General features: G+C 46.2%; 8 protein-coding genes across 8 annotated transcripts, besides 4 other annotated features; 5 read left to right on the top strand and 3 right to left on the bottom strand.

Moving 5' to 3' along the window:
• Nucleotides 1–423: 423 nt before the first annotated feature.
• TSTA_102760 (glutaryl-CoA dehydrogenase, putative) lies at nucleotides 424–2170 on the bottom strand. Its single transcript, XM_002486239.1, has 5 exons — nucleotides 2055–2170; nucleotides 1757–1993; nucleotides 789–1704; nucleotides 625–734; nucleotides 424–568 (listed from the first exon to the last, which is right to left on the bottom strand). The coding sequence occupies exons 2-5, from the start codon at nucleotides 1962–1964 to the stop codon at nucleotides 522–524; spliced, it is 1281 nt and encodes a 426-aa protein (XP_002486284.1). The 5' UTR covers nucleotides 1965–1993; nucleotides 2055–2170; the 3' UTR covers nucleotides 424–521.
• Nucleotides 2171–2807: 637 nt separating this feature from the next.
• Nucleotides 2808–4943, bottom strand: TSTA_102750 (cytochrome B-245 heavy chain, putative; the record flags this gene model as incomplete). The annotated part of the gene is made up of 9 exons (XM_002486238.1): nucleotides 2808–3083; nucleotides 3132–3668; nucleotides 3717–4210; nucleotides 4262–4285; nucleotides 4340–4402; nucleotides 4453–4552; nucleotides 4603–4672; nucleotides 4725–4751; nucleotides 4801–4943. 9 exons carry the CDS (start codon nucleotides 4941–4943, stop codon nucleotides 2808–2810), a joined length of 1734 nt encoding a protein of 577 aa, XP_002486283.1.
• Nucleotides 4944–7577: 2634 nt separating this feature from the next.
• TSTA_102740 (IBR finger domain protein) lies at nucleotides 7578–10268 on the top strand (the record flags this gene model as incomplete). Its single annotated transcript, XM_002486237.1, has 3 exons — nucleotides 7578–8584; nucleotides 8644–8971; nucleotides 9564–10268. The coding sequence occupies 3 exons, from the start codon at nucleotides 7578–7580 to the stop codon at nucleotides 10266–10268; spliced, it is 2040 nt and encodes a 679-aa protein (XP_002486282.1).
• Nucleotides 10269–10772: 504 nt separating this feature from the next.
• TSTA_102730 (uncharacterized protein) lies at nucleotides 10773–11806 on the top strand (the record flags this gene model as incomplete). Its single annotated transcript, XM_002486236.1, has 2 exons — nucleotides 10773–10987; nucleotides 11053–11806. 2 exons carry the CDS (start codon nucleotides 10773–10775, stop codon nucleotides 11804–11806), a joined length of 969 nt encoding a protein of 322 aa, XP_002486281.1.
• Nucleotides 11477–11512: a microsatellite.
• Nucleotides 11807–11858: 52 nt separating the features above from the next.
• Nucleotides 11859–11882: a microsatellite.
• An 11-nt stretch (nucleotides 11883–11893) lies between these two features.
• On the bottom strand, nucleotides 11894–14424 carry TSTA_102720 (fungal specific transcription factor, putative; the record flags this gene model as incomplete). Its single annotated transcript, XM_002486235.1, has 4 exons — nucleotides 11894–12884; nucleotides 12938–13214; nucleotides 13259–14087; nucleotides 14138–14424. 4 exons carry the CDS (start codon nucleotides 14422–14424, stop codon nucleotides 11956–11958), a joined length of 2322 nt encoding a protein of 773 aa, XP_002486280.1. The 3' UTR covers nucleotides 11894–11955.
• A 379-nt stretch (nucleotides 14425–14803) lies between these two features.
• On the top strand, nucleotides 14804–16552 carry TSTA_102710 (Flap endonuclease Rad27, putative; the record flags this gene model as incomplete). Its single annotated transcript, XM_002486234.1, has 4 exons — nucleotides 14804–14816; nucleotides 14865–14967; nucleotides 15061–15622; nucleotides 15669–16552. The coding sequence occupies 4 exons, from the start codon at nucleotides 14804–14806 to the stop codon at nucleotides 16188–16190; spliced, it is 1200 nt and encodes a 399-aa protein (XP_002486279.1). The 3' UTR covers nucleotides 16191–16552.
• A 1396-nt stretch (nucleotides 16553–17948) lies between these two features.
• On the top strand, nucleotides 17949–19870 carry TSTA_102700 (histone H1). The gene is made up of 6 exons (XM_002486233.1): nucleotides 17949–18071; nucleotides 18191–18216; nucleotides 18396–18418; nucleotides 18549–18679; nucleotides 18740–18798; nucleotides 18857–19870. The coding sequence occupies exons 1-6, from the start codon at nucleotides 17996–17998 to the stop codon at nucleotides 19157–19159; spliced, it is 618 nt and encodes a 205-aa protein (XP_002486278.1). The 5' UTR covers nucleotides 17949–17995; the 3' UTR covers nucleotides 19160–19870.
• A 1347-nt stretch (nucleotides 19871–21217) lies between these two features.
• On the top strand, nucleotides 21218–24509 carry TSTA_102690 (multicopy suppressor of stt4 mutation; the record flags this gene model as incomplete). Its single annotated transcript, XM_002486232.1, has 3 exons — nucleotides 21218–22485; nucleotides 22538–23495; nucleotides 23546–24509. 3 exons carry the CDS (start codon nucleotides 21218–21220, stop codon nucleotides 24035–24037), a joined length of 2718 nt encoding a protein of 905 aa, XP_002486277.1. The 3' UTR covers nucleotides 24038–24509.
• Nucleotides 21389–21494: a microsatellite.
• Nucleotides 24361–24405: a microsatellite.
• Nucleotides 24510–24900: the final 391 nt, after the last annotated feature.

Raw genomic sequence — 24900 nt, 5'->3', positions numbered from 1 at the left:
TATAAATTGAAAAGCAAATTTAGTTGCCACCGCATATACATACAAACCATGTTGCGGCTGTGGCGTGTCGCCGCCGGTAAGGATTACTCGATCATACAGCCTCGTTTCAAATACATTACGAACAAATCAATCAATGACGACGGCGGATCTAAATCTCGTTCCATTTTTGCTCCTTTAGTAACACTTAGTAACACTATGAATTTTATCTGTATGACAGGAACTCAGGTATCATGCAGGTACCTGTTGATCATATCAGATCAGATCAAATATTACTTTTGCCATTATTTATTGTCTAATGAAGAAGAGATGAAAAGTCGGGTTGGTCGGAGAAATGTGATTGATTGCCCCGCAATACGATAACATCTGATACATATCGTTATTACAGGTATAATACATACGCAATACAATAATACGGAAATCATTGCCGCTCTTTTACAGTTCATTTATCTCAGTAGTTATATACAATTTTACCTTCTATATGCAACGACTTATGCCATGCATCTTTTTAGTCGTCTTAATCGCTAGACAAACGCTTGAATACCCGTGATTGCGCGACCGAGAATGAGCGCTATTATTGCAACGTCAGCTCGTTTCAAGTCTGCAGGAGTAGGAGTGTCAGCTTACCATGTATATCGCTCTGACCTTCATATGTTTGCGTAACAAAGAGATTAGCTACGTGACGGCCAATATGGTATTCATCGCTGGTAGCGTTGCCGCCGAATATCTCCTGCAGGCTGAAAGGAGTCAACTTTACTGCTAGACAGTCCGTCAGGCAGGGGGGAACTTACGTGCGAGCATTGGCCAACGCCCGATCACAATTCTGCCTCTTGATCATTGAAATCATCTCCGGCGTCGATTTGCCTGCATCCTTGAGACGAGCCACCTGGATCGCGGCCAGAGTGCCAAAAGCAGCATCCGTAGCGGCATCGGCAAGCTTCTTTTGGATGAGTTGATATTTGGCTAGAGGGTTGCCCTTGAATTGTTTACGATCCAAGGAGTATTCCCTTGCTCGGCTGAGTGCATCTTCCAGTGCACCAGTAACACCAAAAGCAATACCCAATCGCGCACTATTCAAACAAGTAAAAGGTCCAGATAGACCTTCAACAGTAGGCAGCATATTCTCCTCCGGAACAGGGCAGTTATCCATCTGAATCATACCCGTAATAGACGCCCGCAGAGCAGTCTTGTTCTTGATCGCAGGAGTCTCAAGCGTACCGGGAGGACATTTACTTCTCTCAATCAAGAAACCCTTAATCTTCCCCGTACTCTCCAGCTTAGCCCAAACCAACAAGACATCCGAAATCGGCGAATTTGTAATCCACGTCTTTGCACCCGATAGACTGTAGTACCCCTTTTTTGTCGGATGTTCGCGCGCAACAGTCTCCATGGAACCAGGGTCAGATCCATGATTCGGCTCCGTCAACCCAAAGCAACCCAGCAACTTCCCCTTGGCGAGTTGCGGCAAAAATCTATCCTTTTGTTCTTGCGTACCGAATTCGTGGATACCAGTCATGATCAGTGAGCTTTGCACTGACATTCCTGATCGATACCCGGAGTCGACGCGCTCAACTTCTTTTGTGATCAGGCCGGATGCGACTGTGCTTGCGCCGGCGCATTCGTAGCCTTCGATTGAGGCGCCGAGGAGACCGATTTCGCCCATTTCTTCGAGGATTTTGCGGTCGTAGTTTTCGTTTCGGTAGGCCTCTGTATGATCTGTCAGTATTAGTCAAAGACGATGGGGCGCATGTTAGTTTACCTAGTACCCGTGGCATTAGCCGTTCCTGACAGTACTGTCTCGCTGTATCCTGAATAGCTAATTCTTCCTCTGTATACAGCTCGGATGCGGCAAGGGGATCCTCCCAGTTAAATGTTGCGGTTGAAGATGCCCATCGACGAGTTTGATGACGAGGGAGGGTTGAAGCTCGCAATTGCCGTGCGGCGGAGCGGAATAGTGAGCGACTCATGGTGATAATCACTGACCTATCCGTTCGACCTGGTTTGAAGTATTGTCAGCTATGTCTTGGAGCTATGAATTGAGCGACGTCACGACTTACCTTGAGCTTCAGCTGTGTCGCAATGAATTGAGTCGCAATAAGCTCAATCAGACAATTCCAAACTCATACAATACAGCACTCCATACAGAAAATAGGTAGAGGAAACAAAGAGCAGCAGAGGAATGCAAAGATAAAGAGTCCATCTCGATAATAAATTCGGGGTGCTATCCGAACAGCGCGGCGCCGGGGACCAATAATCGCTATTGCCGAGGGAATTGCTACAAGAGCCCCGCGGCTATCCGATTTACCTTGCCCTACTTACGATCTGTCGGTTACAAGAGAAAGTCTTAGCTGTAAGCTGCTTTGAATAAGGGATCTGGATTCAATATGAATTGTCTGATTCTGTGCGCAATGCGTACACTGATAGGGCAGACACCTGATCGACCCACTCCTGTAACCCTACAGAATTACCAAAAGCGGTAATACGAGAGACCACTGGTGAGCCTATTATGGCAGGTATAGCCGACGCATATTCTTGAGTCTTGAGTCTTTGAGGTCTCGAGATTGTGTATTGTCCTTACTCGATATCAAGAATAGTTGACGAGTTCCGAGATGAGTGCATCTACGAGATCGACATGATTGGAACATACTTCTGAATAATAAGAATCAATCATAAAGTATCATTAAGCAAGGTTAAATCTACCGCTGTATGCAAATCCCAAGGGTTCTTCCAGAAGAACTCTTTACCTGGGGTACAACCAAAGCGAGAAAAACAACTATCCTATCTAAATATAAAAACTTGGATATCTTCTTTTAAAAATTCTCCTTTCCCCAGACAAACTCAAAGTCCGGATCTGAGTGTTGATTACACTTGATATGTAACTGACTTCCAAGGCCCTTGGGTCCACAGAAGAAAACACCTGCTTCAGCCGGGGAATGAATCTTGCGAACTGATCGGAATATCATATTCCAGTTTGGTCGGCCAAAGTTTGTGGGTGCGCGGAGACCGGTGATTGTGTCGTGAGGAGCGTTGGCATCGTTGATCATGATGTTTGTTGCGTCGTCGGGTTTGATTTTGGCGGTCAGATACTGTCTATGTTAGCATGGTCTATTAAAAAAGGAGGAGGGTGTACATACAGTATGAATCTCAATCCTGCTCTCCAAATCCTGCGCCTCAATAGCAGAAAGCAACGATTTGAACCACTCAAAAGATCCGAAATCTCGACAAATCCAGAAAAAGTACACTTTTCGCAACCTCGTCGGTTTACCGTGACTCATTCGGTACCAGATACTCTTCAAGATAGATGCAAAGGGTGTAACTCCAATACCGGCACCAACCAACATGGCAACTTCATACTTGAATACATCCTCAGATGCACTGCCAAAGGGGCCGTCGATATAAAGTCGCGGTAAGATGCGGCGGATAGTAGGATCGAGGTCCTTGTCTCCTGTGCCGATTTTGTCGATTCCGACAACGGCAGAGCCGTTATTTTTACCGTCTGAGCCTTTGCTTTTGCCAGAGTCAAAGTCGCAACCGAGGGTTTTGGCGAGGGCTCGCGTAAAGTCTCCCACACAACGGATGTGGACAGAAATATAGTCTTCTTCGGGGGCACTGGTAAGGGTGAAGGGATGGTATTGCCAGAGGGATACTTCTGGACAGCAGAGGAAGATATACTTATCCTTTGTCAGTCAGCGCCATTGAAGTCGATTAAGGGGACTCACCTGTCCAGCCTTGGTCTTGGTCTTCTCCTTCTTAATCTGAATCTCAACCACGTTACTCGGATGCTGAATCACCTTCGAAATAACCGTTGCATGTCGTCCGCGAATCTCCCTCGCAACTCTCTCCGCCAAATAAACAACAGCCGAATAAATCCAATACTCATAAAAGACACCATTTCCTGCGCAAAAGGGCGCAAAATCCGTCGGAATCATACACCAGATACCGTGCATTGACCAAAACACGAAAAACACAATAAACAAGTGGTGCGTATACCAGAAACGTTCAAAGTTTGCGCGTCGTGGTTTCTCGGTGGAGGTGAACACCATAGCCATCAGGGCGATGAGCATAATCCAGCCCGTCCACGTTGGGCCGGTGATGAAACCGGCTGCGAGGAAGCCTTTGAAGCCCTGGTTGTTTTTGGCGGAGAGTTGGGCGACGTTGTTCAAGTGAGCGATTGTGTGGACCCAGGAGAAGAATACGATTGCCCAGGCGATCACTAACCACCATTAGTTCTGCATCCGATAACAATTGAACTTTGAGTACTAACGTTTATGGAAAGTAATATTCTTGTCTAATCATTGGGTCTGTCAGCGCATAGACTAGGATGCATGGGTAGGTGACTTACCAAACTGAATGATTCCGTTAAGAGGAGTCTGTCTCAGAAGCGAAATCAATGTGCGACAGACAGCTACAGCATATTAGAATCGGTGCACGAGTCAACTTGCATAGGCTACTCACGAAATAGAATCAAGCTGACATCGAAATGCAGAACCAGAGCCGCAGATCTGGCCACCATATATGTCCAGGTATAAGTTGCACGAGCACCATTCAAATTGTCCTTATATCGTGAGCATCGACGACCACCACTTCGGGACACAGGACAGTTACCTTGAAAGCGTAATTCATAAACCCGAAAATATAAACCAGTATCTGAACGAGTATGAATAAAAACACGGTGCTGCCTCAATTAGACTGCTTTCCTCATTCAAGATCTAGGACGTGTTGCATACAATCTTCGCCATCCTTCGTTGATCATCCTATCTCTTATCAGCCACTGCTCAGCACCGCGATGTCTTGACTACCCACCAGCGATCAAATCTCTGCTTCAAGGTCAATTCCTTGGGCTCAATACCACTCATCTCGCCCGACATGAGCATTCTTGTAAGAGGCGGCCATCTTGCTCGTTCGCTCTTGAATTCCACCTTGTAATCCGGTGGATAGCTATCCATTTTTGGCGATTGAACAAGGCTGAAAGCCCGGAATTAGGATTAACGTAGGTGACTCTCTGTAGGAGTATAAACCGAGGTGAAAAATCAAAGACTAAACGATCATCTGTCAGGATATTATTGTATAAAAGTAATTAGGTAGATAAACGAACCTTAAAAATTATCAGTTTTGGGCGAGTCCGACATTTAAATGTTTACAGGCACCGGGCCGTCAAAATTCTTAACGATAAATCTTGTAGGCACGGGGATTCGTAATATAAGTCTACAACTACTTTAAATCCAGACCCGCGAACGCTCAAACAATCAGTTTCAAGATTGTCTTGGGCCGAGAATGGGCCGAAAATTATTGTATAAGAAATATCGGACTCGGTATGTCTCGGTCCTGGGATTTGAAGGGGGGGAGATGGAGCGGTTTCATAGTTAGGGCACGTCTTGGGGACGAGGAAGTGTCAGGCTATCGCACGTATTGCAATGGTTTCTGGTAGTCGTATTTGGGTAAATGTACTTTATTATTTAGTATATCGTTTCTCATGTCATTGTAGATAGTTGGTGACCAATGTATGTAAATGTACATGTACATCGGCACAGGCAGAGTCAGGGGCTACATCCATACCTGCCGCAGCAACACAGATTCTGTGCGATTCAAACATAGCTTAATCGATAGTTGGTTCTAGCTAACATATACATAAAGATTATAATAATTCCTGTAAGAAGAAAAGGCGTCTCGCTAGGGTTTAGAATCACCAAAGCGACACACAGAGGCGTTCCTTATCTGTCTCAGGTTTGTCAGGGCTCCCGTTTCACATACTATCGGACCCCTATTCGCACTAAGCCACTTACTCCCACTTCTCCAGCCTCTTACTAAATTTGTTAGTTCCTAAGGATCTTGATGGACATGTGTTGTCTGAAAGTAGTTAAAGTGGATTACGTACTAGGTTATACGTAGCTACATAAATAGGCATGTCGGAAGTCGGTCATCAGCCTACCGAGCATAGCAGAAGCCTATCCGACAATGCATAGTGAAGCAAAATACTTGTTTCTTCTCTAGTCGCATTGATTTGATCAGGCTCAGCCTACATGTTACAGATATATGAAGTTTTCTGCGTTTCATAGGTACACGTTCGGATCAAATTGAGTAAACCCTAAAGACTTGGGTGATGTAGGTGGGAGAAAGCTCTTCCGAGGCATAACTTCGTACGTCTCGAGAGCTATGACTATTCTTTACCTAGCGAGTCTCCAAAATAGTAGTTCAATCTTGTCTGCCTATGATAGAACTTAGAAGCGCTTGAGCCGTGAGATGAAGAGGTTTGGTTCGGCTTTGGATACCGGAGTTGTGGGCCTTAGAATGCCTACTCTTTCATGTAGTTCATTTGAGCTACCTCATATACTATTATACTTCAATACATTCAAAATCTTGGAATAAGACTTCACGCTCTTTTTACTTATAATCCAATAGTTGAAAGTGTATCTTCAGCGATGAAGTCAATAAATCGCCATGCCGGACACAATAAGCCATTCGCACGATACTTCTACAGTATTCTGATCCTATCTGACCCCTGATATTAGGAGACAGGCTTCTCATATTGAGTCAGAGGTAGCAATATACGTCCGCTGCGCTTTGGCCCTCTGTGAACGAGTTCCCCAATATTCAAATTCTTCAGATTTTGAAACATTAGGAAGATTGGGACTAGGTCACGGCCCTTTCACCTCCAGCCGGGTTGACTCGGCTGATTGAAACACGATTCCGCTGTAATGATGGTACCACAGTTCTTCAAGTCCTTCGGAGCCAGAATTTCCTCTGCAAGAGAGGGTTCTCAGCTGTCTAAAGCTTTGATAGGTGTTCTGTAAGCATTGACAGTCCAACGAACACCTCGTAATGTTTGACATGCTCATTGGTAGCGTCATGAGTGGCAAATGCTGACTCAAGGGATTACGTGGCCCATAGCAAGACTTAGCTCTACTTTAAAGTGGAATGCCTGGATCATCTTGATTGAAGACTCGGAAAGGGCTTATAAGACGGTTCATGTACTCTGAAATGATCCAAGCACTCAAATTGACTCTTGTATGTCAGGCCAAATATGTGGCAGCTGATACACAGGTAGGGTTTATGTCCATTATTACATAGTGAGAAGAAAGAAAGAGCGATAAGTAAAGACTAGGAAGAGTCTAGTAACTATGAGCGATGCTTGAAAACTTATTTCGTGCCGGCTTACATGCTTTAACAGTAGGGGATGAGAGTATTTCGCAAAGATACAGACATTCACTTATTTCAGGCTGCAGGACAAGATAGTGACTCCTCTTTTATTGTAGTTCATTGAAAGAAAGAACTTACCTAAGTAGAAATCAAGAGTTGTGTGAACCTTTGAATCTTTGAATCTTTTCCTTCACACAATGGACCATTCTCGCGCAACATCCTTGCCCTGGCAGGATACACCAGGACAAAGACTTGTTCAATTAATTATATCATTAAATAAACAGAATTACGGAATTTCCCGTCTACCTTGCAAATAGGGCGTGGAGCCAGATGAGGTTGAGGCAGTGTATAAGAGCGGGAATATCTCAACACTCGTCCTTTTTCCTCATATCCCTACACACCACACACGATCAAAATATCTGATTTCAAGCTCCAAGGCCGCAATGAACTGGCTTCTTGAGTCGGATATTGACCTGGCTTCGGCCAGTCTCATCGTCCAACTGCAAATAGAAGATGCAGAACATTACTTCAACACGTCCAAAGGGAAATCTCGAGATCCCACAAGCGAAGAGGAAGCATTTCAGCTACAAAATGAAGAATTACAAAAGCTTTCTCGGTTGCTTTTAGATAAACGAATGGCTGAAAGTGTCGCAGCTGCCGTTCGGGCTAATGGGCAGATGTTGGCTGATGGTATCGCTCAGGAAGAGACTGCGGTGAAGGACAGAGATATTGCTCATCGATGGACTGGGGATCAATTTCCCGTGGCTGCAGAAGAGACAGCTAAATCCAGCCAGGATCCGTCTAGTCTGGATGACAAGACTCTGAAGAAACTGCGTATCTTATACGTGTCTAATCTTCAAGGCTCTTCTGGTACGTATGGCACTGAAACGGTCAACGAGGAGACTGAAAGGGGCGAATCATCAGCCTGGGCAGCTAAACGAACTCGCCAGCCAGCATCATCTATGCGTCGTTGCGTCGCCTGCGGCGAAGAAACTGAATTCGTCAACGTGGTCCGCGTACCCTGCCGTCACGAGTACTGTCGTACCTGTCTAGAGGATCTCTTCAAGGCATCGATGACAGATGAGACTCTATTCCCTCCCAAATGTTGTCGACAGCCCATTGCCATGAATTTTGCACGTATCTTTCTGAAGTCTGATCTTGTGCAGCAGTTTGAGAAGAAGAAAATCGAGTTCGAGACTCCAAATAGAACGTACTGCTACAATACCCAGTGCTCGGTCTTTATCCCCCCGGCTCATATCAATGGGGAAATAGCTACTTGCCCTAATTGCGGATTCACTACTTGCACGTCTTGCAAGGCACGAGCTCATACGGGCGATTGTCTCGATGAAGCCACGCAGCAGCTAATGGCTACTGCGCGGGAAAATGGATGGCAGCGCTGTTATTCATGTTGGCGTATGGTGGAACTGAATTATGGGTGTAACCATATGACGTTAGCGTCTTTCCTTTCACGGCATTTGCAAGATTTTTGCTTACCACAGTCTACAACAGCTGTCGCTGCGGTGCCCAATTCTGCTACAATTGTGGAGAGCGCTGGAAAACCTGCCAGTGCGAACAATGGGACCAACATCGCCTCCTATCCCGTGCTCATCAGATAATCGATCGTGAACAGAATAGTCCTGGGGCTGCGAATCCTGCACTAGTTGCTCCCATTCCCCGTACACAGCAACCTACTCCGATAGAAAACGAGGAGCCTCGATCAGTCACGGAGACTCCACAACCGGCGCAACAAGAACAAGCACCATGGGCTACTTTGGTCGTTGAAGCGATAGGAATCCTCCGAAATAACCACGAATGCGAGCATTGGCACTGGAGATGGGTGCGTGGGACTCACCAATGCGAGGAGTGCTATCATATGTTACCTGAGTACATCTTTGAATGTCGCCAGTGCAAGCTTCAGGCTTGCAATCGGTGTAGAAAGAATAGACTTTGGGAGAATGTTTCGTCTATACTCAATTAGGTGGATACTGTGTATGTTAGTTCTACTAAAGACGATTCCCAGTGATCTAAGGATAAATAGGGATTCAAGCCCTAACCCTGATGAAGGACCCCTTTGGAACCTAACCAATGAAACAAACCAGTTACTCCTCAGAATTAACTTAGAAGAAACATTGATTCCATAATACGCAATACTAATCAATTCGGCCTTGTAACTTCACACGGATCAAGGGTTCGCCCGAATCGGTATGAAGTTCAGCCGATGAGAGTTTACATCCTTGCTTAAACTCTTTGACTGAAAGACAATCGATTTAGTTAAGTTTATACAAAGCTGTTGCAATAGATAAGCTGAAACTATGTACATAAACTTTCAGCTGACTTAAATACCCTATTTCTGATAGAACTCGACCGTTTTTGTCCGTTCTCTATCTCACTCTCATGGCATATAAATACCTACCATGTACCGGTGATAGGCAACTTCACTAGCCGATATATATGAAATTACAATCCTCATCACCGGCTGCTCAGATGGCGGTCTAGGTTCACACCTCGCCCTCGCCTTCCACAAAGCTGGCTGGCGCGTCTTCGCCTCTGCTCGCAATCTGACAAAATTAAAACAAGCGACAACAGCCGGCATCGAGGCAATCCAACTAGACGTCACTTCGGACAAATCGATCGTCAGCGCCGTTTCGCAAATCTCAGAACTTACCCACGGCTCCCTCGATGTTCTCTTAAACAATGCCGGTGGCGGGTACTCAATGCCCCTTATGGATCTCGAGCTTGACCAAGCACGGAAACTGTTTGATTTGAATGTCTGGTCCATAATCAGCGTAACGCGAGCTTTTCTACCGCTGTTGAGCAAGTCTCAATACGGTGGTATGGTGGTTAATAATACCTCCTGCTCATCTGTACCAGCTGGCATGCAACCATTTGCAGGCGCATATGCAGCCTCCAAGGCTGCCGCGGCTAGTATCACTGAGATTCTACGTCTAGAACTCGCTCCCTTCGGCATCAAATCAATCAACTTGATGATGGGTGCCGTAAAGTCAAACTTCTTTGAGAATACACCCGCTTCCACCCTACCACCTACTTCACTGTACAATGTCGCCAAGGAGACGGTGGAAAGAGCAATGTCCGGACAAGACAACATGGCAGACGCCGACGATCCCACGAAATAGGCCGAGTCTGTTGTCCGGGACCTTAGTAAATCTAGTCCGTCTTATTTGGTTTGGAGAGGGAAGTATTCGACTCTAGTACGCATCGCGTCGCTTTTACCTATCGGGTTTTTGGATGGGACTGTCAAGAAGATGACTAGGTTGGATGTGTTGGAGAGAAGAATCAAGGAGCAGGGAGGAGCTGGGGCGGTGTTTAAGAAGATTCTATCATAGATTCTCTCCACTGGCAGAAATTGATAACGTGTTATGCTTTACTTGAGTTCTGTGGTTCCATAAGTTGATGCCTGCCTACCGAGCCCTAAAGACGGTATAACAGTGCCAACGGAACCTGCAAATAGACTCACTACGTTCCATCTACAGGTAGTAAGTCAATGACAATATATCTCGTCATTGACATCAAATTTTTCTTTATATAGGTATACACCAGAAAAAAACCATCTTTCCCTGTACATCCCTGAACACCTACACCCTCAACACCTCCCAAGGGCCACAGGGAACACCACAACCATGGCCCCCTTCAACCCCGAACCCTTCTCCATGAGAGAAAAACTAGGCCGTACACTACATACAGGCTACATGGGTAGCACACACTACGAACTCATCAGCCTCGTAGAAGAACACTACAACCCCTACCGACACGACATGACCGGTGTGTTTGAGGCGTGTCGAGTCGATACTCATACCAATGAGAGGACCAATTGTGTTCTTATGATTTGTGAACAGTACTCCCTCTTCCTCTCTAGACCCAATCTCAGAAGGTGTAAGGATCGAACTGATAGAGTGAAAGATTAAATCCAGGCCTCTTAGCCCCCAACATCCCACGTGAACCATGCAGGGATGAGTATGATCGAGAAGCGACCTACTACGCTAACGAAGCCATCTTCGAAACAGTCTTCAACCCTTATTACCACGAGGATCACGAGATCATTGAAGGCATAGACGAAACCCAAGACCATACCGGCGCCTATCCAGGTGGTTATCTAGACATCTTCTCCGGTACAAGACCATCAGGCACAAGGCCCGTGTCAACGATCTTATCGGACCTGGAAGAAGAGGATCTGTTTGAGATTAAGCGTTTTTTGTTGATTCTCTTGGCCCGGGTTGGTTATGTTTTGAAGGATGAGTGTGTGCTTTGGTATGATCCGGTGAAGAAATACGTATGGGTACAGGGGGAAACAGTTAAGGGTCATAACCATGATCACGATCACGATCACCACCACCACCATCACCATCACCATCACCACCACGACAGCGACAGCGACGGAGACGGAGACGGCGACAACGACCCCAAAAACCCAACTCCATCCCCTCCCAAACCACCCGAGCCGAACCCAACATTCGAAGAATTCTGGTCCTCTTTCGTAACGAAATGGCAACATGCTCGAATCAAAAGCGGGAAACCCAGCAACGTCCCTGCCTCCATGCAACTATGTTTCAGGAATCGTGTCAATGCTAACAGCACCCATGATTTCTCGGATTCATCAGCCTCTCCTTCAGGGGAGGAGACGGAGTGGACTATGGTTGACGATGCGTCTGGTTAGATTCCTGTCTCGCTCTGTTTTCAAGGATCATCTGTTATTTCTTGCTTGCTTTAAAAAAAAAAAAAAAAAAAAAAAATCAAGATCTTGCTTGAATAAGTTATTATATTCATATGACATGACATAAAGATAAAGGGTATACATAAATCTCCCTATGCCGGCATTTGCGATTGCAAAAAGTCAAATACTCCCATCGGGAAATACTCCTCTTCAAATCCCCACATATCCGTCATCATGGGATCTAGTGATCCTTCAGAGAGGCCGATTTGTGATTTTGCGGATAGATATGCTGTAGATGATGATGGTGGGAAGGCGTTAGAATTGTTATTGTGGTTAGTGTGATTGTTATGGTTCGAACTATTATGGCTATTGTTGTTGGTGGCGGTGGTGTTGCCACGCTCAGATGACAACGGCGCCACGCCGAGCATTGGGGGAGGATGATTACAAATTGTTGCGCGTCCACCGAGGGTTTGCGGGTTTGTGAGAGATACTGTACTAAACAGTGACGGGGTATCATGAACCCAGCTCGGTGGTTGGGGTCGTAACGGCTGTCCGTTGCTGTGTTGTGTGTTTCGTTGTTCCCATTCTCGAAATCCTTCTAGCATTTTTCCGAGACCTCGCGCGATATGATGACTCACATGGCGTTCGCTCGCTTTTTCGCTGGCGGATATCATGATCTTGACAATCTTTTCAATGACTTCAAGGACGTAGGGAATGTCGATATTCAGACCGGCGGCGGCAAGTGAATTGCGCTGACTGTTGGGTCCAATGATGCAGTTAGGATGTGCTTTGACAGCGATTTTGAGTAAAAACACGGCTGCAAAGGTGATCATGCTATGTAAGAACAATTGAGTCCCAACGAGACTTTCCTGAACTTCAGGCTCGTCCAAGACAACAGTAAGAGTCGCGATGGCCGAGTTGATGGCAACCTCGGCATGTTTCTTGCGAGCTGCGGAAAGCGGTCGAGTTGAGGTCGCGCAGTGATACGTCCTCAGAGCAGTGGAATTGAGGGTAAGACGGGAAAAGTTATAATTGAGATTGACGGCTTTGAAGGGATAATCTCCAAGATAGGGATTTCCAGCTAAAGGGTCGGTAAGTATCAACCCGGTGAGAAAAGGGGGAAAGAGCACTCACTTATTCGTGGCCGCCACACTCTTCTCCAATTCTCAAGATCTTTATCAAATTCCTCTATTCGTGGGAGTTCATGCTCTAGAACTTCAACATCAACATCAGGCCCGAATGCGTGATAGATGCGAGTCAGAACGATGAACAAGGCGACTTGACTATGGACGCGTATGTCACGTTGACCGGATGATGGATGATTCAAAAAAATTTCGTGATTGGTGATGCAAGTATCTTCGTGAATAATAGGCGGTCTCCCATACGCAATAGAAAAGTGATGTTCAAGGATCTGTATCGTCAGTAAGAGTCCAAGTCAGGTTGCTATATCCTTACATAAAGAATATACCACAGCTGCGTCTGTTCTCGGTGCTCTGGTGAACCTTGTATGGCCTTTCTATAACACTGATGAAGATTTCGTTCAGTAGCAATGCGAACTGCATATCCCGAAAGCTTCCAGCTGACGTCAGATAACCAGAATGCGCCAATACACAAAGCCCGCAAGTCGTCCAGACTATGGTGCCGATTCAGCATCGAATCCGAAGCCAATCTTGCAAATTCTGCATAGCATGTATCAAATACTCGCTCCTTCTTGGGGATATGGAGAGCCGTCACCGCCAAGACGGCCGCAGTAAGTAATGTAGACGACTGGCGAACCGACATCAAATTCGCATGATTCATCACCATGCTATCCCACAAATAATGATTGAGACGACTATCAAAGTATGCAAAGAGTTCCTCTGCCTCGGCCAGATCTACAACTCCCCGTGATATCAGATCCGCAGCCACCATGCGGTCCGGTGCATGCTGACGCGTGGGTGAATTCCCTCGCGAGTGGCTCAATTGTGTGACTTCAAAAAGACTGCCCATTGGAGCTGTTACAAGGGTCGCTTGTCCTGGTTCCTCTCTTTCCGGGGAGTAGTGAGATTGTTCCCTGTGTGTGCGGTATCCGGAACTGGGGCGACGGGAATGATTTGTTCCGTTGGTTTGTGTATGCTCTTCCATATGAGGCATGGCTTCGACCGATGCGGTTGATAATTTTCGGCTGCGCTCGTTGTATCGAGTCTGGGGCGGCGAAGGGCCACCTGCTTGGTAGTATGACAATTCTGGTAGTTGGGCTTTTCTCAAGAGATCGGACATGGCTAATTCGATCATCGTCTTCCATCTATACCCGAAAGTGTTAGACATTTCCATTTGGTATTCGCAGACACTTACTCGGCTTCATCGTCTAATAAGGTCTGAAGACTCTTGTTCACCACACATTGTAGTCCCATTCGCTGGCACCGTTGGCAGATTTGATCGCCAGTCTTCATATCACAGCGCACTTTATGTCGCTTACATTCGGTACATGCCCGAATCTTGCGAGAGATCTTGGGTATATGGCGGGAATTGTTTCGAGTGTCATCATCTATATTCTGGGGTACCCTTCCTCCACCTCCGCCCGCCGGAGAGGAGGAAGAGTACTCGCCATTGGTTTCGAACTGGATGCGATTCCGCTTCATCGTCAGCGAGAGAAGATTATCTGGCAGGTGACATTGTGTATATAAAGCGACGGGGAGATTGCCGCAAGAGGTACGGTGTTGTGTGGTGTGGTGTGATTGTGGGCGAGTAGTGGCAGTAGCTATAGATCAGGGCTGCAGGTCGGCAGAGAGACTGGGGAGAGACTGACTGTACGAGCGGGGAATGGGCGACCATCGGGCATGAGCCCGGGCTGCCTGAGGCAGTAAGGCAATAAATTATACGCTATTCCTGATCTGGCTAAATGGTCAACGCGCGCATTGACCTCATCGGCGCGTCTGTCCGCGTCTCCAGGTTGTCCCTCGATGTGTTCAGTTCTTCTCCATTTCATCAGTGCATGAGCTCTAGACAAGAATCCTCACCATGGGAATCAAACGTCAGTAATCACTTACTCTACTGCAATACACCAGCCTAACGTCAGCAGATCTCTACCAGGTCATTTCTGAGAATGCCCCCGATGCGGTCAAGACGGGCGAAATCAAAAACCATTTCGGCCGCAAGGTTGCCATTGTACGTATAAACAGGATGTGAGATGAATTGCAATAGCTAATTTACTTGCAGGATGCGTAATCTACCCCGTTACTTTTGTGTTAGCATAATCAGAAATTGATTGTCTACAGATCCATGAGCATTTACAGCTTCTTGATCGCCGTCCGTTCAGACGGTCAACAACTAATGAGCGATGCTGGCGAAACCACCTCTCATCTCATGGGCATGTTCTATCGCACGCTACGAATTGTCGACAATGGTATCAAACCCCTCTACGTGTTTGACGGTGCCCCTCCAAAACTCAAAGGCGGCGAACTCGCGAAACGATCAGCGCGGAAGAGGGAAGCTCACGAGGCTCACGAAGAAGCCAAGGAGACCGGTACGGCAGAAGACATGGAGAAATTCTCGCGAAGGACAGTTCGGGTTACTCGCGAGCATAATGAAGAGTGCAAGAAGCTTTTGAAGTTGATGGGAGTTCCGTACATTGATGCCCCGACCGAAGCTGAAGCGCAGTGTGCGGTTTTGGCTCGTGCGGGTAAAGTGTACGCTGCCGCTTCGGAAGATATGGACACGCTATGCTTTGAGGCGCCGATTCTACTACGTCATTTGACTTTTAGCGAACAACGGAAGGAACCCATTCAGGAGATTCATCTGGACAAGGCTCTTGAAGGTCTTGGCATGGACAGGAAGCAGGTGAGCATTTCGCCGCAAACACTCTTACCCTAACTAACGAAGGCAGTTCATCGACCTCTGTATTCTCTTGGGCTGTGATTATCTAGAACCCATCCCCAAAGTCGGCCCCAATACAGCATTGAAACTCATTCGCGAACATGGCTCTCTCGAAAAGGTGGTGGAAGCTATTGAAAGTGACCCCAAGAAGAAATACGTCATTCCCGACGACTGGCCGTACAAGGAAGCGCGCGAACTCTTCTTCAACCCGGACGTGAGGAAGGCTGATGATCCGCAATGCGACTTTAAATGGGAGAGTCCCGATGTGGAAGGACTAATCCAATTCTTAGTCACAGAGAAAGGATTCAGTGAAGATCGAGTTCGCAACGGCGCAGCGCGATTGGCCAAAAATCTCAAGTCCGCACAGCAGTCTCGGCTGGAAGGGTTTTTCAAACCGGTAACCAAGACTGAGGCAGAGAAAGCGAGCTTGAAACGCAAACATGATGAAAAGATTGAAGAGCAGAAGAAGCGGAAGAAGGAAGAGGCCAAAGCTAAGAAGGAAGCCAAAGCGCGGCCGCGGGGTGCTGTATGAGTGATGAAGCAGAGGACTGTGTTTTGCTTCTGTTCTCCCTTCGATGGGAGCCCCCCTAAAGATACAGCGTGTGCATATAGCAAGGCGTTACGGCGTTCGGCACAGGGAATAAGTTTGTCGTCTATCTAGAATACGTCACCCCAGATTTCTCCCCAAGTTAAATGGAATTTTTCCAGTGACAACTACTTTCTTGTCATTTGATGTTTGAATAAAGCCATCAGAATATTCATACAAAAATTCAACGTATCAATCCTCCAAATACACTCGAGATCACCGAAAATGTATTCCGATGACTAACAAACTCACCCAACTTTGCGACCGTGATCTTGCCTAAACCAGGCAAAAATAAAACCAAATATCATTCAAATACATTTCAGCATCTGCCATATTTACTCTTCTTCAGAATTTTGATCAATATTAGTAGTGTAAAGCCTAGAACGTTGAAAGGAAACTCGATGCAAGGGCCCGGGAATCGTGCAGAGCTGCATGTATGGGGGATGTAATGAGCTTTATTTTGCTGATTTTGCATGACGGGCAAACCATTTTTTGTCTAGCTCTGTATCAATAGAAGGACATTAAAATCCTCGATTAGAATATAGTATCAAAAATAGAAAATATCGTGAGTACTGGGAAGGATCAGTAAGAATCCCGTATTCCACTCCCATACAATAGAAGGCGTATGAAGTAGTTGGGGAGGAGAGTCCGAGAGATAAGGGAAAAAGAACACTAGCAAACTAACCAGACAGGGAAACCCTTACCAGAAGCGGAAAGAGTCGGCATGTGACTTGTGAGCGAATCACCTGCACTCTGGAACCCTAACATGGCCACGTCAATGGGCTACTCTACTCACATACATAGAATGTGGCGAGGACTAGGTATTCTTATTCTTTGAAGATGCTTGTGAATATGTAAATACAACTTTCTGTTATCATAATGTGAGAAGCAAAAAGATTGAACAGAGAAGTGGTGTTGTGGAAAGATGGCGATCCAGTGTTTGATGGAGGTCGCACCTCGTGACCCTGTCTGATCGATACACTCGAGTACTGCTGATCTTCTCAGTTCTGCTAGAGTTAAAGAGGATGATTATTGTATTCCGTGGTAGAGTCATCGATTTATTCTTTTCGTTTCTTATCGTATTCGATATCAGCTTTCATCAAGAGACGATACAAGTCGAGTCGAGTCGGTCTGTCGGTCTGTCTTGTCTGCATCCGGACGATGCAACAATCAGTGTTATGACTACAGGGGATCATGACTTGTGCACTGCTTTTCGATTTTTGGAAATCGATAAAAATAAAACATCTTCTTTTTTGACAGGATCGATCATAAGAAATATTGGATATGTATGATGTAGAATAATCGGACGTGCCACGACGCGTCCATCAGGTATTCTGGACAGAACCATTCAACACAAGAATCTGGAACCAGAACAGGCAGACAAGCGAGCCAGCCAAGTCAAAATGACTGAATCAGAAAATCTTAAAACATGATCCACTTATTCCAGATTTCAGGAGACAAAGCCAATAAGAAAAATGTGGTCGCATGAACTAAAAGCTCGAACACAAGTAGGAGAAAGATTGGTGTGGTTGCCGGGAATTGGGGGAACGTAAGAAGGTTGATCTTGTGTCAACACGGGTTCCCTTATAAATTGCCCTTGCCCCGCGAACCATTTTTCCCTCCTCTCTCTCGCCATTTCCGCATTTTGCTCCTTTTCACCTTCAACTCTGCCACCAGACGAACTCTTAGTTTTCTTTTTTTTTTGATTCTCAGATCAATCTCGATATCTATCTATCAAATCAACCATCACAATGCCTCCCAAGAAAGCTTCCACTGCCGCTTCTGCTGCTTCCAAAAAGGCCGCTCCCAGCCATGCCTCCTATCGCGGTATGTTTCTTGTCATCGCCTTGCCATATATTCCCTGATCTTTTCCTCACCACCATGTCGCGTCAATTTGATTTTGGTATCGTTTGAGTCGCGTATCAATTCTGATTATTGCAATATAGATATGATCAAGGATGCTATTATTAATGTGAGTAGATCAGCGTCGTGTTTTGGTTGGGTCTTTGTCGGTGTTGTGGTGGTTGGGTTGCGACCGTGAAGTTTTAGGCGCGACTGCAACCATCACCATGACATTTCTTTGCAAGAGGTTTTATTGTTTGGTATTTATTTATTGGTCTTGCATCATGACTGACATGATTTTAATTTCAGTTGAAAGAACGCAATGGTAGCAGGTACGTGTTTCCGGGACTGGTCTCGCGTCTTTGGCGCGTCGGGCACGATTGATCGTCTTACCTACGGCGCATTGATCATAGCCTTACTTTCTATATTCTCATCTCATCCATATACTAACTTGCGCTACAGCCGTCAATCTATCAAGAAATATGTCCAGGCCAACAACAAGATCACCGTCGTGTCACCAGCTGCCTTTGACTCTCAATTCAACAAGGCCATCAAGGCCGGTGTTGAGAAGGGAGAGTTCAGCCAACCAAAGGGTTAGTCTTCTTTTCCATGACTGCTATGAATGTCGGATTGTTGCTAACCGACGCGTCTAGGACCCTCTGGCCCCGTGAAGCTCGCCAAGAAGGAGGCTGCTGCCAAACCCGTTCCTAAGGTATACCCCGTCCATCCGGATGCTTCATGCGCGTCTTTCTCAGACTAACTCATGATAGAAGCCTGCCGCCAAACCTGCTGCTGCTGCTGCTGCCCCCAAAAAGGCCGCCGCCAAGAAAGCAACCAGCACCACACCTGCTAAGCCCGCAAAGAAGGCTACCACCACCAAGAAGACAGCCACCAAGCCCAAGGCAAACACTGCCAAACCTCGCAAGACCTCTACAGCTGCGCCTGCCATCGTCGACGCACCAAAGGTCGAGACCAAGACCAAGTCCGGCCGCGTGACGAAAACAACCGCCAAGCCCGCAGCAAAGAAGGCTGCTCCTAAGAAGAAGGCCACAACCAAGAAGGCTGCAGCATGATTTCAGAAGATGAAATATTTGTTCTTGTCATGATTATGCTTTTCGTTTGTTTTATTTCTTATGTGATGTGTCTTTCTTTTTTTTTTTCTCTTTTCCCTTGGCGGTTTGACGCGTCGTGACACGTGTTTCCATTACCTCAAACCGAGATATCAAAAGGATGATCTTTCATCCTGTCACCTTGTGTTTCTGTTGATTATCCTATTACCTCGTTATGTTTTTGATTCGGTACTGGTCGGCGTCTGATTAGCTTGGAGGGTGTTCTATTCATGTTTGTTTGTTCTATTCTGCTCGATTGAGATTATGGGGGTTACTATTACCAGTTGTTATATCTATTATGTTTGTATTGTTCTTGAGATATGGGAATTGACGGTTTGAACTTCTTTATGGATTTTATCTTGGATTATTTAGGCTTAAGTTTAGGCCGAGGTTGGATGTCTTTTCGTTTACTATCTGGTGTTGTCCTGGATAGGGAAGGGATATTTACAGTCTTTTGTGGTATGTTTACTAATTGATTGCTTGGTTTAATTCTTTCGGTCTGTTTCTTGTGAGGGAATCCGTCGTAAATATTGTAGGTTAATTGTAGTTGTAGTGGACTCAACTCAGTGATGGGTATCTCGGGATCCGTCGCGTCGCAGTGTTGTAGTCACCAGGCATGGACCCATGCTCTGTTCTTTTGGATTGCTTCGCTACTTGACTACCTACCTCTGTATGTGTTCTTCTTGCTCTTAGTCATAAATTTTCAATGGGGAAATTTAGGTAGATTCGTTCTGTTTATGTCCGCGGGCGTAGTCTTTTCGGACGGACGTGGATGGTAGCGAGCAGAACGAACCCCAGGTTTGAGTTCAATGTATCTAGAAATTATGAGGATAGGTAACTGGGTGGTATCAGTAATAATATGTCCTTTGCTCCTGTGTTGAAGGAATCAATTGGTCAGTTCAATGTGGATGAACCTTGGAGGTTGATAACAATATCCGGATATATATAAACGTATGTTCCGGATTGCATATAATGGCGACATTCAAGCTCGGCATTCAACATATATGCTGGATCTCGTCCACTACTAATATGAGCACTTCAACTCAACTTTCTGCTTCTCACAGTTCATACATAGCCCTACATAAACAAGCAGAGTGACTGCCATAGCCTACAGACTCCCAAGTCGTCGATATAGATCGAAATCCGCCAATGGAAGTGCATTATATACGAAAGTGGGGTTGGACTAGTCCATATCAGGAATAGTACCACGAGATTCGTCTTGTATGATTGGCTGATGGGACCTAGAGATCGTTTCTTCTGATCTGTCTCCGTACGGAGTACGCGAACACAGAAAAAACGACCCGGCAGAATAATATATGTACCCCTATTACTCTGTATCTACACAGTAGACTGTAGTACTACATATGTTGTACGGACGAAACGGAAATTAATCGACTCAGCCACGGCGCCAAGTTCTATGCACCAGCCCCCGTCATACTGGAACAGGCTTAGCAGCGGAAGAGAATCAGCTTATCGCCGCCCAACGTACTCCTTCCTTGGTCCGACTGTTTTGGACGCCGACAGAGTATTCTCAGAGGCATCTGCATTCCTTTACACGAGTGTCGTGACTGTCGTCTCGTCTGATTTCACAAGTTGACGGCTACCGACCAGTCAGAATCCACCCAGGCAGAACGATTGGCCAATCTGCGTCATATTCTCCAGACCAGCCAAGCCAAGTGCAACGACACTCGATCCCCCTGTGATAATTCACTCATCCTTCTTCTCTTTCGCGTGTACGGCCGACTACGCAATTCGTATACGATGCTTGTTGACTTCAGTTTGCTTGGATAGATTTCGTTCTTTTGTCAATGCTACGGCAGACTGGAAGTCTAACTACTCCTTAACGGCGGAAAAAAGCGAGATTCTGTGGCACAACGGACGTTGCCTGTCGACCCGCCAGTACCGTTCCACGCAGACCTCACGTCACAAACGCCTTTTCTAGCTTATTGAGAGGAAATTTGACTTTCGGAGGCTCGACTTCAGAGAGTAAAACGAGGAAAAATAGAAAGAAAGAAAGAAAGCATGCCCGCCATCGTGTCCGACGGCCCCTATCATCAACCTGCCAGTGCCAGTCCCTCCAATTCATTCGATATCGCTTCTCGGAAATCTCACGAAAAGACCTCCGTGGGCAACACTTTTCTCTACACTCCGGGGGCCAATGGCGATGTGGGCCGCCTGGAACCGCATTCTTTTCAACATCAACATCATCATCAGCAACATCATCATCAGCAACAGCAACAGCAACAGCAACAGCAACAGCAACAACAACAACAACAACAACAACAACAACAACAACAGCCGGATCATAAGCAGTTTCTTACAAGTCTAAAGAATGGCAGTGTCCCGTCGTTGAACGGAGGGCGGTCTAGTATCGGTTCGTATAGTCGTGATCGACCTTATTCGAGAACAGATAGCACGCCGTCGGTGAATAGCGTTTCTCTGCGCGATAGTCAGTATTCGTACCAGCAGCAACAACAACCGTCGTACAATCGGCGAGGATCAGCGATGGTCGATGGGAATGGACAACAGGGTTCTGAGCTGGAACTGCCGCAGCCTCAGGTTAATGGTAATTCGTCAGTCCGGTCACGATCGCCGACGTCGAAATCCGTGGTTCCCAATGGCGATACGCAGCGGTTGTCGGGTAGTGATGATCGCACTTCGTACTTTGACGCAAATCACCAGGGCATGAAGAGTTATTCGCATACTCCGCTGTCGACATCGCTTCCTGATGATACGAATCATCTTCCTCCTGAACCCGACCGGCTTGCAGTCCCGAACAAGCGCTCTCAGCATAGATATTCGTCTCCGCCTGCGCCGTTGAATTATGATTCCCCTTCTTCGCCGTCTTCGCCTACCCCGTATTCGCATAGGCATACACTGCAGGTACCTCGATCCACGTCAAGAAGAAGTCGCGAGCTTTCTCTTGACGAAGCTCGAACGTACTCTTCCGGTCGCCCGGAACATCACCGTCGGGCATCTTTGAACCTCGTCCGCCGAGCTACTCGAACTAGTGCGCAGGATCTTCCGCCAGATGAAGCCTTGACCGATGAAGATGCCGCTCGCTGGGCGGAAGCAATCAAACAGAAACGCGCGAGAAAGAAGCGCCGCGAGGAAGATGACGACGATCGCGTTATTGTGGGCACAAAAGTCGACCAGAACCATCAGAATTGGGTGACGGCGTATAATATGCTGACTGGTATTCGATTTGTGGTTTCGAGAATCAATGCGAAGATGGATCGTGAATTGACCCCGGCTGATTTTAATGCGAAGCACAAGTTTTCATTTGATATGTAGGTTCCTCCCCTCCCAATAAATGATGAGAAGGTAAAGCTGACAAGATAGAACCGGCAACGAGTTGACGCCATCCGCGAAATACGACTTCAAATTCAAAGATTATGCTCCTTGGGTCTTTCGGAATTTGCGTGCCAAGTTCAAGCTAGATCCAGCCGATTATCTCATGTCCCTGACGAGTAAATATATCTTGTCGGAATTGGGCTCACCGGGAAAGAGTGGCAGCTTCTTTTATTTCTCGCGAGATTACAAGTACATTATCAAGACGATCCATCATTCCGAACACAAGCTACTACGCAAGATACTGCCGGATTATTACAAGCATATCGAGAGCAACCCCAACACGCTAATATCGCAGTTTTACGGTCTGCATCGTGTCAAGATGGCATATGGACGGAAGATTCACTTTGTTGTAATGAATAATTTGTTTCCGCCGCATCGCGATATTCATCAAACGTTTGATTTGAAGGGTTCGACTGTTGGGCGTGATTTGCAAGAAGAGAATTTGGAGAAGAATCCTCGCGCTACAATGAAGGATCTCAACTGGTTGCGACGCGGTCGTCATTTAGAAGAAGGGCCGATGAAGAAACAAGTGTTTATGGCTCAGCTGCGGCGTGACGTTCGATTACTTCAGAGATTGAAGATTATGGATTATTCGCTGTTGGTGGGTATACATGACTTGGGTCGCGGTAATGAGGAGAATCTCCGCGATAAGACGTTGCAAGTCTTTCAACCGGGTGGCGACGAGGACGATTATCCCAGTACCTTGTTGATGCGGACGCCATCGAAATTGGAGAATGCTCGTAAAGCTCGCGAACTGCGACTTACGTTGAAACGAGAGCGGCCGGTGCCTATACAGCAGACAGCAGCAAAGATGCCAGATGAAATTCTTGACGAGAGGAAGAATCTGGTTTTTTATTCTGATGATGGTGGTTTTCGCGCGACGCACGAGAATGGCCAGCCGGGTGACGAGATTTATTATCTTGGTATTATTGATTGTTTGACACCGGTAGGTTCACCCTTATTGTTAGGGGGTATTCAGTTCTAATGGATATACAGTACGGAATTGTCAAAAAGGCAGAACATTTCTGGAAAGGCCTGTCACACAGTCGGGCACAAATATCACCCATCCCTCCTGAGCAATACGGAGAACGATTCATCAATTTCATGGAAGGCATCACCATGTCCAGAGAGGAAGCAGAACGACTAGCCCAAGCTCGAGCCAAGGGCGAAACGACCGACGAAAAGGTGAAAAACACCGAAGGCATTCGTCCCGAGGCCGTGGAAAGAACAATGTCTGAAGCAGAGGATATGACTCGAAACACTGGTCCAGAGCCTCATGCGCGAACACTTTCCACGATGCGCGATCCGCAAGATGTGAATAGCATCAGCGGACCAAATACATTGCCGATTGTCGACGAAGCGGGCGAAGCAGCAAGTCAGAAGAGTGGGCGCAGTCCTCGGAATAGAACTCGCTCTGAGATTTCAGATAAAATGCTTCAAGAGGTTCAAGCGGAAGATTCGCCACGACGAGCATCTGCTTGGCCTTAGTCGCTACGAAAGGACTTTTATCAAAAACTATTACGACGACTTGTATAATTATTTCCTATCCATGATACGCCTTTTGCTCATTATGCATTTATCTCGTCTCGTCTGATCAGCAAGTTTTATCATTGTACTTGTTTGTTGCGAGTACGACAGCCCTTCTTTATTCATTGAATATATTTCCTACCGTTTCTCTCGCTCAGTCCCATTTCTTTTCTTTTCTTTTTGTCTCTTCTGCATCTATTTAAGATTCCCATCACCAAGAAGACTCTTATTACGGACTTGGTTTCGTATGTACTTTATAAAGTACTCACCACTGGCTATGCAGCTTTTTCTTTTTCTTTTTCTTCTTTTCTTTTTTTTCTTTTTTTTTTCGTGGTTCTGCTTCATTCGATTCAAGTGTATCTTATTATTTTAGTGGGATTTCTTATTTTTATTTTAGATTAGAGTGTCATGGTAGGGGTTAAATCATTGGCTGAATATTCGTCTTGTTCTCTAGATAGGTACTCATAGTGAGTATATAAACTAGATTCCTAGTATCGATGTGCATGTACCGGTGGTTGTGATGCAAACTCATGACCATTTGGCCCCATGATTCAGTACGAGGCATTTCCTAGGCGTGGCTCTGCTGGCTCTATTTCCGACCTATGAGCCTTTCGCTTGGAATACATAAGTTATGGAGTAAAGAGAGGATGCAGTCCATATGACCGGTTTGTGCGCAAGCTGAGTAACCTACAGAACTAATGAGTTCAGCCTGATAATCATGACTGTTGACAGGTTAGTGGATTTAGTCTGTCGGTTTAGTTGGTTTAGTTTCTTAGGTGTTCGTATTACTTTTTTCTTTTTGTTTAACTAACTAGTAGTTCGTA

Source organism: Talaromyces stipitatus, genomic scaffold (genome assembly GCF_000003125.1).
Source record: "Talaromyces stipitatus ATCC 10500 scf_1105507295511 genomic scaffold, whole genome shotgun sequence".
Taxonomy (NCBI): domain Eukaryota; kingdom Fungi; phylum Ascomycota; class Eurotiomycetes; order Eurotiales; family Trichocomaceae; genus Talaromyces; species Talaromyces stipitatus.
Note: the sequence above shows the minus strand (reverse complement) of the source record. Positions and strands in the feature narration are given on the sequence as shown.

Bases quoted from the DNA above. Each gene is read 5' to 3' on its own strand.
- TSTA_102760 (XM_002486239.1), bottom strand. From the start codon at position 1,964: ATGAGTCGCTCACTATTCCGCTCCGCCGCACGGCAATTGCGAGCTTCA. The intron at 1,705-1,756 runs GTAAACTAACAT...CAGATCATACAG, and splicing joins GCTAATGCCACGGGTACTAG to AGGCCTACCGAAACGAAAAC. The intron at 569-624 runs GTAAGCTGACAC...TTGCAATAATAG, and splicing joins AGGTCAGAGCGATATACATG to CGCTCATTCTCGGTCGCGCA.
- TSTA_102700 (XM_002486233.1), top strand. From the start codon at position 17,996: ATGCCTCCCAAGAAAGCTTCCACTGCCGCTTCTGCTGCTTCCAAAAAG. The intron at 18,419-18,548 runs GTACGTGTTTCC...CTTGCGCTACAG, and splicing joins AAAGAACGCAATGGTAGCAG to CCGTCAATCTATCAAGAAAT. The intron at 18,799-18,856 runs GTATACCCCGTC...AACTCATGATAG, and splicing joins CTGCCAAACCCGTTCCTAAG to AAGCCTGCCGCCAAACCTGC.